This window comes from Schistocerca gregaria, chromosome 1 (genome assembly GCF_023897955.1).
Source record: "Schistocerca gregaria isolate iqSchGreg1 chromosome 1, iqSchGreg1.2, whole genome shotgun sequence".
Taxonomy (NCBI): Eukaryota; Metazoa; Arthropoda; class Insecta; order Orthoptera; family Acrididae; genus Schistocerca; species Schistocerca gregaria.
The window spans coordinates 715,096,985-715,111,868 of NC_064920.1; the positions used below are offsets into that span (position 1 = coordinate 715,096,985).

The 14,884-nt window shown below is 46.4% G+C and overlaps 1 protein-coding gene across 7 annotated transcripts in view; it reads right to left on the minus strand.

Moving 5' to 3' along the window:
* Positions 1–12,599: 12,599 nt before the first annotated feature.
* The window catches only part of LOC126365983 (lipopolysaccharide-induced tumor necrosis factor-alpha factor homolog), a 75,267-nt gene continuing 72,982 nt past the window's right edge, over positions 12,600–14,884 (minus strand). For all 7 annotated transcript variants that reach the window (XR_007566289.1, XR_007566291.1, XR_007566290.1 and 4 more), the window contains one exon: positions 12,600–13,044. Coding sequence is in view for 3 of the 7 variants with exons in the window: in XM_050008814.1 (XP_049864771.1) it covers positions 12,873–13,044 (172 nt within the window). In the remaining 4 variants the exon portion in view is untranslated. The remainder of the gene's footprint in view (positions 13,045–14,884) is intronic.

Genomic DNA, 14,884 nt, shown 5'->3' on the forward strand with positions numbered 1-14,884 from the left:
GACAATGACTTTTGAAGTAATAAACAGTTTACATACATCTTTCCCATTTGTCTTGTTTTCATTTGACTACAACTTATATGTAGAGTATTTGTAATTGTAATGCGATTTTTGAGCTGTTATTTTCCCAAAATTAGCATTTTGTATAACTATTAACTGTGGGGATGCAGGAATACTATGATTAAGTTAAAGGATGTCGTTTTTTTATTTAAGAGTGACCTCACCTTTTTTTATTATTAATTTGGTAGTGAGTAATTACAGTTACGCCAAACAGAGTTAGGTTTCAGTTTGATTTTTTTATGCGATCATGGCTAAAGTAAGTCTCTCTCTCTCTCCTAATAATCTGATTACAAACCATTAGGAACACAGTCAGGCATCTTGAAATTACGGGGGGTGAGAGCTTGCAGTGCTTGACCTCATTGCGTGAACTGCCCCACTAACATCTGGCGTCAGAGGAGCATGAAGTAGGATTCCTGATATTTTTAAAAATATAAGAAAGTATCATTATCGGCCCTCGATACATCGAAAACAAGTATCGACATATTAGTATACTGACGGCAAAAATACTGACGTACCTGCCTATAAAAATATTGGCTGCACATTCTAAATATACTGCCAGCTCTAGAGCTGTATATTTAAGTATTGTTTTATTATTAGATATTCTGTGCATCAGAAAGCCAGCAGCCTCCTGTCCCCCTTAGAGCAAGAACTGAAAGGAAAACGATGCACGTTCACGCTTGCCGATAAGCACTTTGCTATCAATGGTTCAAATGGCTCTGAGCACTGTGGGACTTAACATCTGAGGTCATCATTCCCCTAGAACTTAGAACTACGTAAACCTAACTAACGTAAGGGCATCACACACACATCCATGCCCGAGGTAGGATTCGAACCTGCGACCGTTACGGTCTCGCGGCTCCAGGCTGTAGCGCCTAGAACCACTCGGCCACTTCGGCCGGCGCTATCAATGGTAACTGTATGTATGTGGCACAGTAAAATGTGTCCGATGGGTCCATCGTTCGGTTTCGTCACATATCGGATTTTTCCGGAACACTTGATGTCGACTTCCCTATTTTTTTCATTTCTGCCAACGCCAGTGACCTAGCAGTTGTAGTGCCAAAATCACATGGTGAAGCTAAACGTTGCAGTTTCTGTTGGCAGCGCCGAGCGGTGTTTACGTCAGCAATTCCCCTCACACGTGTCCGCCCAACGCAAAGACCAATCTTGTCATTCATATTTTTATTGATTATTTTCAGCAACTGTTTTTGAAGAATGCCGACGTGAAGAAAAAGCACGCTAGTTACGTTTAGAATCGATTCTTAACGCCACTGGTGAGCTGCTTCTTCACATCGGAAATCTTGTTATTGCATTAATCCCCCTCCCCATCCCTCCCTCCCTCCCTCCCTCCCTGCACCGCCCCGGTGCAGTCTGACTGCTTCTTCTTTCTTCTTTTGTGCCACATATACTTGCTTCACATAGTCGACGTAAAAGATTGGACGTGATGAAAGTTCAAAAAGTCGGAATTAAAATTATGTTCATATATATAGTCAAGGCTCACCGGCCATTTGACCATCTTCTTCTGTGCGGATGCACAAACAGTGCCCGAACTCTTAAGTGAATCGGCGGTAAAGCCGCGAATAATGAGTATGGTGGACAGGGGCGCTAAGAATATAGTGCGGGACAATAAGTTGTGAATGTGGGTCCCACGGGAGGCGTGCCAGAGATATGTCCCTGCAGTCGCACTATTCTCTGTATCCTCGGTGTCTCAGATGGATAGTGCTTCTGACATGTAAGCAGGAGATCCCGGCTTCAAGTCCCGATCGGGGCACACATTTTCAACTGTCCCCGTTGACTCATATGCTTGCAACTACGCGTATTCATTTCACTGTAAAATTATGCTCAATTCCAATTCCAAAAGGTCAACTTCAAATACAACCTCTGACAATAAAGTTCGCTGAATCAAGTCAGAACGGTCGATCGGGGCCGGCCGGAGTGGCCGTGCGGTTCTAGGCGCTACAGTCTGGAACCGAGCGACCGCTACGGTCGCAGGTTCGAATCCTGCCTCGGGCATGGATGTGCGTGATGTCCTTAGGTTAGTTAGGTTTAATTAGTTGTAAGTTCTAAGCGACTGATGACCTCAGAAGTTAAGTCGCATAGTGCTCAGAGTCATTTGAAGCATTTCTTATGGGACCAAACTAATCAGGTCATCGGTCCCTAAGCTTACACATTACTTAATCTAACTTACACTATGGACCACACACCCATCCATGCTCGAGGGAGGAGTCGAACCTCCGACGAGGGGAGCCGCAGGGACCGTGACAGCGCGCCCTAGACCATGTGGCTACCCCGTGCGGCCCACCGTAGTTCACTTGAATATCGAGTGAGTTCCGTGTTACCACCTGTTCGACGAAGTGCTTGGTTAGTGCGTTGGTTCTCAACTGAGAACAGGAGAACGAACGAGCAAAGGATCAATTTAATTTTTTGTTTTAAGCTTGGCAAGCCACCAAAAGAAACGCATGCAATGCTGGTACGTGTTTATGGGAATCAAGCACTGCCAAAAAATGGTTCAAATGGCTCTCAGCACTATGGGACTTAACATCTGAGGTCATCAGTCCCCTAGAACTTAGAACTACTTAAACCTAACTAACCTAAGGACATCACACACATCCACGCCCGAGGCAGGATTCGAACCTGCTACCGTAGAGGTCGCGCGGTTCCAGACTGAAGCGCCTAGAACCGCTCGGTCACACCGGCCGGCCAAGCACTGTCCATGAAGTGCGTGTATGAGTGATTGGCCCGTTTTCGAGGAGACCGGGAAAGCGTTTCTGACAATCCCTGTAGCGGACGATCGGCGGCTGCCGTCAGTGACGAAAACATTGGGAGAGTGAGGGCATTAATCACGAACGACCGTCGATTAACTGTGTGCATGACAGCGGATGAACTGCAGATGAATCGTGAATCGGTGCGACAAATCCTTGCCCAGGAGTTAGAGGAGAGGAAAATTTGTTGTTGTCTTGTGCCACATCACTTTACTGACGATCAGAAACAGGCACATTTTTAGACGCTTCAGAGGATTTTGTCGAAACGATGGTTGCGACACCCAACTTCTTGAATTTTGTGACTGAGTATGAAACTTGGTGTCTACGGTACGACCCTGAAACGAAATGGCGAAGCATGGAATGGCGTTCTCCAACTCAAAATCACGCATCGAAACGATGCTCATCACCTTCTTCGATAGTCAAGGCATTATCCACGAGGAATTTCTACCTGCGGCAACGACGCTGAACGCTGCGCGTTACGTTGAACTTTTGACCCGTTTCATGCAATGTATACGCAGGGTACGACCCCCGGTATGCTCAACAAGGTTCCTGGTTGTTAGTTCACGACAACCTCGCCCACAGACAGCCACTATCGGCAAACAGTTCCTGGCAAAAGAAGGGTGTGGTGCAACTTGAACATCCACCATACTCGCCGAATCTCAATCCTCCAGACTTCTTCCCATTTGTATTCCCTCGACTCAAACTCGCTTTGAAAGGAAAGAGATCTGAGGACGTTCCTGACATACAACGGGCCATGAGGCGCCTTTTGAACACCATCCCAAAGGAAGACTTCGTGCAAAGTTTCCGAGACATGTATCGGATAGTTATGGGAGGTGAATATTTGGAAGGAGAGTGAGGTAACTGTAGTTCATCGTTCATCTACGTTAATGTTACAGGACTTTTCACCGAACTGTATTGTCAGAGGTTGTATTCACGAAAATTGTAGAAAAATATAAACTAAAAATATTGTCACTTGATATTGCCATTTTGATATCGATATATTGATATTATCAGGGGAAAAATATTGCCGATATATATATACACTCCTGGAAATTGAAATAAGAACACCGTGAATTCATTGTCCCAGGAAGGGGAAACTTTATTGACACATTCCTGGGGTCAGATACGTCACATGATCACACTGACAGAACCACAGGCACATAAACACAGGCAACAGAGCATGCACAATGTCGGCACTAGTACAGTGTATATCCACCTTTCGCAGCAATGCAGGCTGCTATTCTCCCATGGAGACGAACGTAGAGATGCTGGATGTAGTCCTGTGGAACGGCTTGCCATGCCATTTCCACCTGGCGCCTCAGTTGGACCAGCGTTCGTGCTGGACGTGCAGACCGCGTGAGACGACGCTTCATCCAGTCCCAAAAATGCTCAATGGGGGACAGATCCGGAGATCTTGCTGGCCAGGGTAGTTGACTTACACCTATTAGAGCACGTTGCGTGGCACGGGATACATGCGAACGTGCATTGTCCTGTTGGAACATCAAGTTCCCTTGCCGGTCTAGTAATGGTAGAACGCTGGGTTCGATGACGGTTTGGATGTACCGTGAACTATCCAGTGTCCCCTCGACGATCACCAGAGGTGTACGGCCAGTGTAGGAGATCGCTCCCCACACCATGATGCCGGGTGTTGGCCCTGTGTGCCTCGGTCGTATGCAGTCCTGATTGTGGCGCTCACCTGCACGGCGCCAAACACGCATACGACCATCATTGGCACCAAGGCAGAAGCGACTGTCATCGCTGAAGACGACACGTCTCCATTCGTCCCTCCATTCACGCCTGTCGCGACACCACTGGAGGCGGGCTGCACGATGTTGGGGCGTGAGCGGAATACGGCCTAACGGTGTGCGGGACCGTGGCCCAGCTTCATGGAGACGGTTGCGAATGGTCCTCGCCGATACCCCAGGAGCAACAGTGTCCCTAATTTGCTAGGAAGTGGCGGTGCGGTCCCCTATGGCACTGCGTAGGATCATACGGTCTTGGCGTGCATCCGTGCGTCGCTGCGGTCCGGTCCCAGGTCGACGGGCACGTGCACCTTCCGCCGACCACTGGCGACAACATCGAGACCTCACGCCCCACGTGTTGAGCAATTCGGCGGTACGTCCACCCGGCCTCCCGCATGCCCACTATATGCCCTCGCTCAAAGTCCGTCAACTGCACATACGGTTCTCGTCCACGCTGTCGCGGCATGCTACCAGTGTTAAAGACTGCGATGGAGCTCCGTATGCCACCGCAAACTGGCTGACACTGACGGCGGCGGTGCACAAATGCTGCGCAGCTAGCGCCATTCGACGGCCAACACCGCGGTTCCTGGTGTGTCCGCTGTGCCGTGCGTGTGATCATTGCTTGTACAGCCCTCTCGCAGTGTCCGGAGCAAGTATGGTGGGTCTGACACACCGGTGTCAATGTGTTCTTTTTTCCATTTCCAGGAGTGTAGATACTTTTTCTGGGAAAACTATCGATGTACCGATATTTTATCAACAGCCGTCGCATGAAGACGATCGGCTGCCTTGCTGTGGTGGCCACCTCTGCTGTGGATGACAGCGTCCCAGTGGTCCTTAGTGCGAAGCGCGATATTGCGCCCACCTTGCTGGTAGAAGACGGCTGCAGTGCATCGGATGCGACACGCCCTCTCCTGGGCAAGACTGTAGCTGCTACTGCAGTGATCCCAGAAGATCCGCTGCACTGTGGCACTAAGTCCGGAGGGTGGACTTAGTACTGCGAGCTGATACTGCGACGGAGATTCGAACTCGTCACTGCTGCTGGCGGCTCTGCGTGGTCCTCTAGTCTGGCATCGCCCCCTCCCCCCCTGCCCCACACCCACATTCTGGTAGACTACTTGGACGAAAATCAATCTGCTACGAAAATGCGAGCTATTTATACTCGGTAGCAGCGCACCTGTTATGCCACTCCGCCACCCCCTAGTCATGTTCACGGCAACATCACTAATACCTATGGAAGTGTCATTATACTGGGGAGGCCTTTATGCTAAATTTGAACAGTTCTTTGCGAATTGAAACAGCCAGGAAGAGCCAGAAAAGCGGTACTGGTCATTACAGCAAGTCAGTCTCTGGCAAGTTAACGAAACCAAGTAGCCTGCCAAAAACCGTGAAAATGAGCGCAGTTAGGTTGGCTACGAGCAATGGGACTCTGTGCTCAGTTGGCTGGTTTCTTCCAAACCTGAAGTTTCAATTAGCCGCCACAACAAAGAATTCTAGCTCGGGGTGGAGACTGTGAAACTGATTGCTACAGCCAACACAAGATCAGTAAAAGATTGGCAGTTAACTGGGCGAACAAAAATAATATTGAATAAAATGCTCTCGGGTTACCAACCGCGTCAATTGCTTAAAACCATAATCTTTTTGCTGGCTAGTTGGGAAAATGAGATCATCCGGAATTACGATAGCTATTCGTAAATAAGATAGTATTTGCAGCACTGACCTCGTCCCCCCTTCCCCCCCCCCCCCCCCCCCACTCATCCTCCGTGCTGTGCAGCGCTCAGCGCTAAGTTAATAGGCAAACCATGTTCCAACAGTAGACATTATTTCTCTTTTTTTCGCGCTCACTCGTGTGTTTCATTTCTTCATTTTGAAGGTGTATTCGGATTATTTGTATGTGTGGTTTTTATCATTGTCTGAGCAGTGTCTTCCTATCCAGTAACAATTGTGTTCTATCCAAACATTTTTGCCATGTAGTTCTTCGCCTCATTGTTCAATCATCTGAGCTTCATTATAAATGTACTTTTGGATCTGTAACTGAGTTTGCAGTAGACTATTACTTAAGTAGAGTTGTGCTATTCCCTTCTGTCCTTACTCGAACATCACATTTGATCTACTCCACCGTTATTGTGAACACAAGGTCATAACATATCTGTAGTAGGAGCTGACTTTGATGCTTTAGGCAACATCAGACAGTGAGTTGTGCAGCGACGCCTTGTCTGCAAGCTTCACGGAAAGGAATCCAGTTTCACCTTTTAATGACGTGAAGTAGCCACAAACCGATAAACTCAATATAGTAGCATTATATATTTATATACTGGGTGATCAAAAATTCAGTATAAATTTAAAAACTCAATAAATCACGGAATAATGTAGATAGAGAGGTACAAATTGACACGCATGCTTGGAATAACATGGGGTTTTACTAGAACAAAAAAAAATTTAAAAAAAGTCTGACAGAAGCCGCTTCATCTGATCAGAATAGCAATAATTAGCATAACAAAGTAAGACGAAGCAAAGATGATGTTCTTGACAGAAAATGCTCAATATGTCCACCATAATTCCTCAACAATAGCTATAGTCGAGGAATAATGTCGTGAACAGCACTGTAAAGCATGTCCGGAGTTATGGTGAGGCATTGGCGTCGGATGCTGTCCTTCAGCATCCCTAGAGATGTCGGTCGATCACGATACATTGGCGACTTCAGGTAACCCCAAAGCCAATAATAGCACAGACTGAGGTCTGAGGACCTCGGAGGCCAAGCATGACGAAAGTGGCGGCTGAGCACACGATCATCACCAAACGACTCACGCGTCTAGCAACATTGGGTGGAGCGCCATCCTGCGTTTTGGATCTAATAAAACCCCATGTCATTTCGAGAATGAGTGTCAATTTTTACCTCTCTATCTACATTATTCCGTGCTTTATTAAGTTTTCAAATTTATACTGACTTTTTGATCACCCGGTATATACAGGGTGGTCCACTAATAGTGACTGCACCAAATATCTCACGAAATAAGCATCAAACGAAAAAACTACAAAGAACGATAGTTGTCTAGCTTGAAGGGGGAAACAAGATGGCGCTTTGGTTGGCCCAGTAGATGGTGCTGTCATAGGTCAAACAGATATCAGTTGCGTTTCTTAAATAGGAACCCCCATTTTTTATTACATGTTCGTGTAGTACGTAAAGAATTATTAATGTTTTAGTTGGGCCACTTTCTTCGCTTTGTGATAGATGCGGCTGTAATAGTCACAAATGTATAAGCACGTATCACGTAACATTTCGCCAGTGCGGACGGCATTTGCTTCATGATACATTACCCGTGTTAAAGTCGACCGTTTACCAATTGCCGAAAAGGTCGATATCGTGTTGATGTATGGCTATTGTGATCAAAAAGCCCAACGGGCGTGTGCTATGGAAGCTGCTCGGTATCCTGGACGACATTATCCAAGTTTCCGGACCGTTCGCCGGATAATTACGTTATTTAAGGAACAGAAATTGTTCATCCACATGTGAAACGTCAACCACGACCTGAAACAAATGATGATGGCCAATTAGGAGTTTTAGCTGCTGTCGTGGCTAATCCGCACATCAGTAGCAGACAAATTGCGCGAGAATCGGGAATCTCAAAAACGCCGGTGTTGAGAATGCTACATCAACATCGATTGCAGCCGTACCATATTTCTATGCACCAGGAATTGCAAAGCGACGACTTTGAACGTCGTGTACAGTTCTGTCACTGGGCACAAGAGAAATTTCGGGACGATGACAGATTTTTTGCACGCGTTCTACTTAGCGACGAAGCGTCATTCACCAACAGCTGTAACATCAACCGGCATAATATGCACTATTCGGCAACGTAAAATCCACGATGGCTGCGACAAGTGGAACATCAGTGACCTTGGCCTGATAATGTATGTTGCGGCATTATGGGAGGAAGGATTTTAGCGATGGCAATCTAAATGGTGCAATGTATGCTGATTTCCTACATAATGTTCTACCGATGTTACTACAAGATGTTTCACCGCATGACAGAATGGCGATGCACTCCCAACATGATGGATGTCCAGCACATAGCTCGCGTGCGGTTGAAGCGGTACTGAATAGCATACTTCATGACAGGTGGATTGGTCGTCGAAGCCCCGCACGTTCACCGGATCTGACGTCCCCGGAATTCTTTCTGCGGGGAAAGTTGAAGGATATTTGTTATCGTGATCCAACAACGCTGGAGAACATGCGTCAGCGCGTTGTCAGTGCCTGTGCGAACATTACGGAAGGCGAACTACTCGCTACTGATAGGAATGTCGTTACACGTACTGCCAAATGCATTGAGGTTGACGCACATCATTTTGAGCATTTATTGCATTAATGTGGTATTTACAGGTAATAACGCTGTAACAGCATGCGTTCTGAGATATGATAAGTTTACAAAGGTACATGTATCACATTGGAACAACCGAAATAAAATGTTCAAACGTACCTACGTTCTGTATTTTAATTTAAGAAACCTACCTGTTACCAACTGTTCGTCTAAAATTGTCAGCCATATATGTTTGTGACTATTACCGCGCCAACTTTCACAAAGCGAAAAAAGTGGTGCAACTAAAACATTGGTATTTCTTTAAGTGCTAAACGAATATGTAATAAAAATGGGGGTTCCTATTTAAACGCAGTTGATATCCGTTTGACCTATGGGAGCGCCATCTAGCAGGCCAACCATAGCGCGATCTGGTTTCCCCTTTCAAGCTAGACAAGTTTCGGTCTTTGTAGTTTTTTCGTTTGACGCTTAATTCGTGAGATATTTGGCCCAGTCACGATGAATGGACCACCCTGTATGTGTGTGTGTGTGTGTGTGTGTGTGTGTGTGTCTGTGTCTGTGTGTGTGTGTACGTGCACGTGTATGTTTATTCTACTTGCAGCGAAAATATTTTAGGACAATAGTGTAATCTTTGTCGATAATACCAATAAAGATCTGTACCTTAGTTAATAAACAACTGTAGGGTACACGAAGAGAATTTTTCACTTATTTTGTTGGAAAATACGATCTGCAAATTACAGTCCACAAAATGACGTAAAATACTTGGTTCTGTTAAAATCATGCAAAAATCACACGACCATTGACTCAGGCAGCTTGTCCAGGAACTGCAGCCTGCTTTGATGGAGCCGTCTTCGATGAGTTGTTGTTCTGTAGCTGCTGGGTGACGTTTGATGACGACTCGCCGCCGGCCTGCTTCACATGACGTAGTCTGGCGAAGGGGGCCAACGAAGGTTTATATGTGCTTGGTTAAAATTTATGGAATGGAACAGAGTTTCAGGGACAGCTTTCAATACGTTCACTTGGTACTTGATTTGTAGTCTGGGATAATTACACTACTGACCATTAAAATTGTTACACCAAGAAGAAATGCAAATGATAACGGGTATTGACTGCACAAATATATTATACTAGAAGTGACATGTGATTACATTTTCATGCAAATTTGGGTGCATAGATCCAGAGAAATCAGTACCCACAACAACCACCTCTGGCCCTAATAACGGCCTTGATACGCCTGGACATTGAGTCAAACAGAGCTTGGATGGCGTGTGCAGGTACAGCAGCCCATGCAGCTTCAATACGATACCACAGTTCATCAAGGGTAGTGACTGCCGTATTGTGACGAGCAAGTTGCTCGGCTACCATTGACCAGTCTTTTTCATTTAGTGAGATATCTGGAGAATGGGCTGGCCAGGGCAGCAGGCGAACATTTTCTGTATCCAGAAAGGCCCCGTACAGGACCTTCAACATGCAGTCGTGCATTATCGTGCTGAAATGTAGGGTTTCGCAGGCAATGAATGAAAGGTAGAGCCACGGGTCGTAACACATCTGAAATGTAACGTACACTGTTCAAAGTGCCGTCGGTGCGAACAAGAGGTGAACGAGACGTGTAACCAATGGCACCCCATACCATCACCACGGGTGATACGCCAGTATGGCGAAGACGAATACACGCTTCCAATGTGCGTTCACCGCAATGTCGCCAAACACGGAGGCGACCATCATGATGCTGTAAACAGAACCTGAATTCATCCGAAAAAACGACGTTTTGCCTTTCGCGCACCCAGGTTCGTCGTTGAGTACACCATCGCAGGCGCTCCTGTCAGTGATGCAGCGTCAAGGGTAACCGCAGCCATGGACTCCGAGCTCATAGTCCATCCTGCTGCAAACGTCGTCGAACTGTTCGTACAGATGGTTGTTGTCTTGCAAACGTCCCCATCTGTTGACTCAGGGATCGAGACGTGGCTACACGATCCGTTACAGCCACGCGGATAAGATGCCTGTCATCTCGACTGCTAGTGATACTAGGCCGTTTGGATCCAGCACGGCGTTTTCTATTACACTCCTAAACCCACCGATTCCATATTCTGCCAGCAGTCATTGGATCTCGACCAACGCGAGCAGCAACGTCGCGATACGGTAAACCGCAATCGCGATACGCTACAGTCCGACCTTTATCGAAGTCGGAAACGTGATGGTACGCATTTCTCCTCCTTACACGAGGCATCACAACAACGTTTCACCAGACAACACCGGTCAACTGCTGTTTGTGTGTGAGATATCGGAAACTTTCCTCATATCTGCACGTTGTGGGTGTCGCCACCGGCGCCAAACTTCTGTGAATGCTTTGCTTATCACAGCATCCTCTTCCTGTCGGTTAAATTTCGCGTCTGTAGCACGTCATCTTCGTGGTGTAGCAATTTTAATGGCCAGTAGTGTAAAACCATTTCCAAGGGGTATGTGCAACAGATACCATTTTCTTTTGATGAATGACGATTACGAAAACGGGGACGTATTGTATGAGAAAATGATTAATAAAAAGAATAAATTCACCTAAAATTTAGCATTTTACTTAAACCTGAGCAGCTGTTTACAAAAGTTGCAAAACATATCACAGTCTTGAAACAGACTGTCGTTCGAACTGTACCAAGCAAGGTGCAGTGAGGACGATCTGTTCACGCTCATATGCGAAATAAAACATTATTCACAGAGACATATTTACTATTCACAAAAACAGAATTGCCTTCGCAGGGCGCTGGTTGCTCAGTCAGCCTTGTGGAGTGTGCGCCCTGTCACCAGTAGCAGCAGGCACACACCTACCCATCAAGTGGAGAAGTAGAGTCATAAGCAGATTTACCAAAGTGTTTATTAGCAAGTTCAAACATATGGTAGGTACGATAAGCAATTATATCACTATCATTAAAACTTTCAAGTCCAGTTACACTAGAAACTCCGCTACCACCCCTCACAATGGCGACAGTGAATCATTCATTTCCATGTGAGAATGTGTAGTTAATATCCAAACTAAAATTAAGTGAACATCCAAGGAATACATTAGGTCCATCGAGGAGAGCGTGGGCTGCCACACTCTTCACTGGAATACCATTGTTCTTGTCACCAGATGTTGTAGTAAGTTCTATGTTTTCTATATTTTTGTAAACTGTTGCACGACGACGACGTCGATATCTCCTGTAAGGCATATTGGCGGCGTTCAATGCAGTTGCCTGTGCAGCAGCAAGACGCAGAGTGAGCGTAGCGCGAGGGTGCGATCGCTTATATACTGTGCCAGTGGCCAGCGGGAGCGTTATCCCGCGCACGACTCGTGTGACAGCCTTCATCTCATGACCGGTCGGTGCCTTCCAGGTGTCGTGGTCGGCGCGGCCTATAGCCAGCCAGTAGCTCTGCAGGCTGATCTAAGAAGTCCTCTCCTTGACGGCGAACACATGCACCCAGGTGACTGGCCCTCCAGCCCAGTCTGAGGTATTCGTTGTCGTGCAGATGTCGACCTGTGGTCCCAATTAGGCGACGGGGGCCGGTGGCATCAGTGTCCACTGCTGTAATTGGGCAAGCAGCAACAGTGGCTCCCCCTCGTGACAGCAGATGGTGAACAGCTTCTTGGGTCCACTGGTGAAGCCTTAAGTAGGCTAGCAGGTTTGAGGCAGTCTCTGCATCCCACAGCTCACCAAGCGATAGAAAAGTACGTAAATATTCAAACATTGTAACTCAAATGACATTTTCCATCTTTTATTTCTTGTCTTGCATTACACAGTGGAACATGTATTGGTAAACTTAGAAAAAGAAAATCTGCAACTGTACTAACATAACACTTTTGGTACTTCGGCGATTTGATGGTTATAAATCGAAGTAAATCTTCACTGTTAGTTCAAAGCATCAAATAGATGGAGTGTATTTTTTGTGGGTGCCGTGGACGGAGTTTATACTCGAGCTGGTTCGTTCAGCTCACAGCAACAGAGTATTGAACAAGTGGACTCATTGGACAGCTATTTCTCGTAAGCCCCAATGAAAGCTTTACAGTTGGGGCAGTAGTGTTGCCTCACTTCATGGGTATCCGTATAGCTGTCCTCACAATCAGGGCAACAGCAGGAGTCGACAGAGTGGTCATGATGGTCGTCTTCAAACCATAGAAACAGCATACAGCAACAGCAGCAGCACCTAAGATAAAAGAAAAACCTTTAATTGTGAGGTGAAATGTCATGAGGGATAACTCCCTGCTGTTTGTGGCATGCATTCTGGTTAGGCAGTCACTCGCCAGGATATACAGCGATTATTACAAGACAGTATTGGGGAAGGGTGGTTCTACGGCAAAGTACCGTTATCCAAGATGGCGAGATGACGTCATCCAAGTTGACAACGAACACGTCATCCAAGATGGCGGCTTTTGGCGGGAAGTTTGAATTTTGGTGGGAAGATAGGTCATTTCGGCTACCTTCTCTAACCTACCCCCCCCCCTCCCCACCTCCCATCTCCACCCCTAGAAAAATGGCGGGACGTTCAAATTCCAACAGGATAATGCTTCACACTACGGTTACCTCTACTAACGTAAGAAAATCGCGAGACGATAGGTCACATGGGCTACCCCCACTAACCTAAGTCACCCCGACCGCCACCTCCTTCTAGCAACTGGCACCAAGATTGAATTTTGGAGGAAAAGAAAGGTCAATTCACGTATCTCTACTAAGATAAGAAAATAGTGCGAAATATAGGACACTTGGGCTACCTCCACTAACCTACGTCACCTGACTGTCACCTTGTCCTAGGAACTGGCGCCAAGTTTGAATTTTAGTGGCAAAGAAAGGTCACTTGGGGTTTCTCTACCAACCTAAGAATATTGCAGGAAACAAATCTCACCTTCACTAACCAAGTCACCCAACTGCCACCTCTTCCTAGGGACTGGTGAGAAAAGGTCTCAGCCTGCACTGGGCTGGAGAGAGGAAGGAGTGTACTTTATTTATTTGGAACAACTTATTTAGGGATGGAGTATATTTATCACAGTGATAAAGAACACACGCTCTGACATGCCACACAGCACACAGACCTGCAAACTACTCCTAAATAACTCATGTATAATGCTCTACACACGTCCTTGATAATTGTAAACTGTCACAATAACGCATTGCACAATCTACAGACATGCAAACCAATCGTAAATAATGCAATACATTTGCATCCAGAGAGCCAAACAACTCGTAAATTGTCAAAATAATAATCCATCTAAAAGACTTTGCAAACATGCCTGCTAATCGTCAGCTGTCAAAATAAAAAAATGTTCAGATGTGTGCGAAAATCTTATGGGACTTAACTGCCAATGTCATCAGTTCCTAAGCTTACACACTACTTAACCTAAATTATCCTAAGGACAAACACACACACAGCCATGCCCGAGGGAGGACTCGAACCTCCACCGGGACCAGCTGCACAGTCCATGTCTGCAGCGCCTTAGACCTTCTTGGCTAATCCTGTGCAGCAATTGTCAAAGTCATGCACCAGTCTTCATTTAAACAATTTGAGGCACTACCACCACAAGGTCCACACTCCAACTGACCTAGTACACAGTACCGCCAAAAGAGGACACTGTCGTCCATTCCGTGACGTAATTAAAGATGGCAGCCATGTCGTCAGCTGATGACACAAGTACCACTATCCAAGATGGCGACAAACAATGTGTTCACCACGAGATCTACACCTAGTAAACAGTACCATCACCAGAGAGAACTGTCGTCCGTTTCGTGATGTAATCCAAGGTGATTTTGGGGGGGGGGGGGAGAATGGCGGGAAAAAGGACTCTGCCTGTGCTGGACACTGGACATGAGTCTTTATTTTGCAGGCAGTCTCTCCACCACGAAATCTAGAGTCCAACTGACCTGGTATACAGTATTTCCCACCGGAAGGGAACGGTCATCCCTCCCATGACATAATCCAAGATAGTGGTCTGAAGGGGGAAAATGGTGCTGAAATGATGAACCTTCGCTGGGCTGCTGGGAAGAGTAAGGAA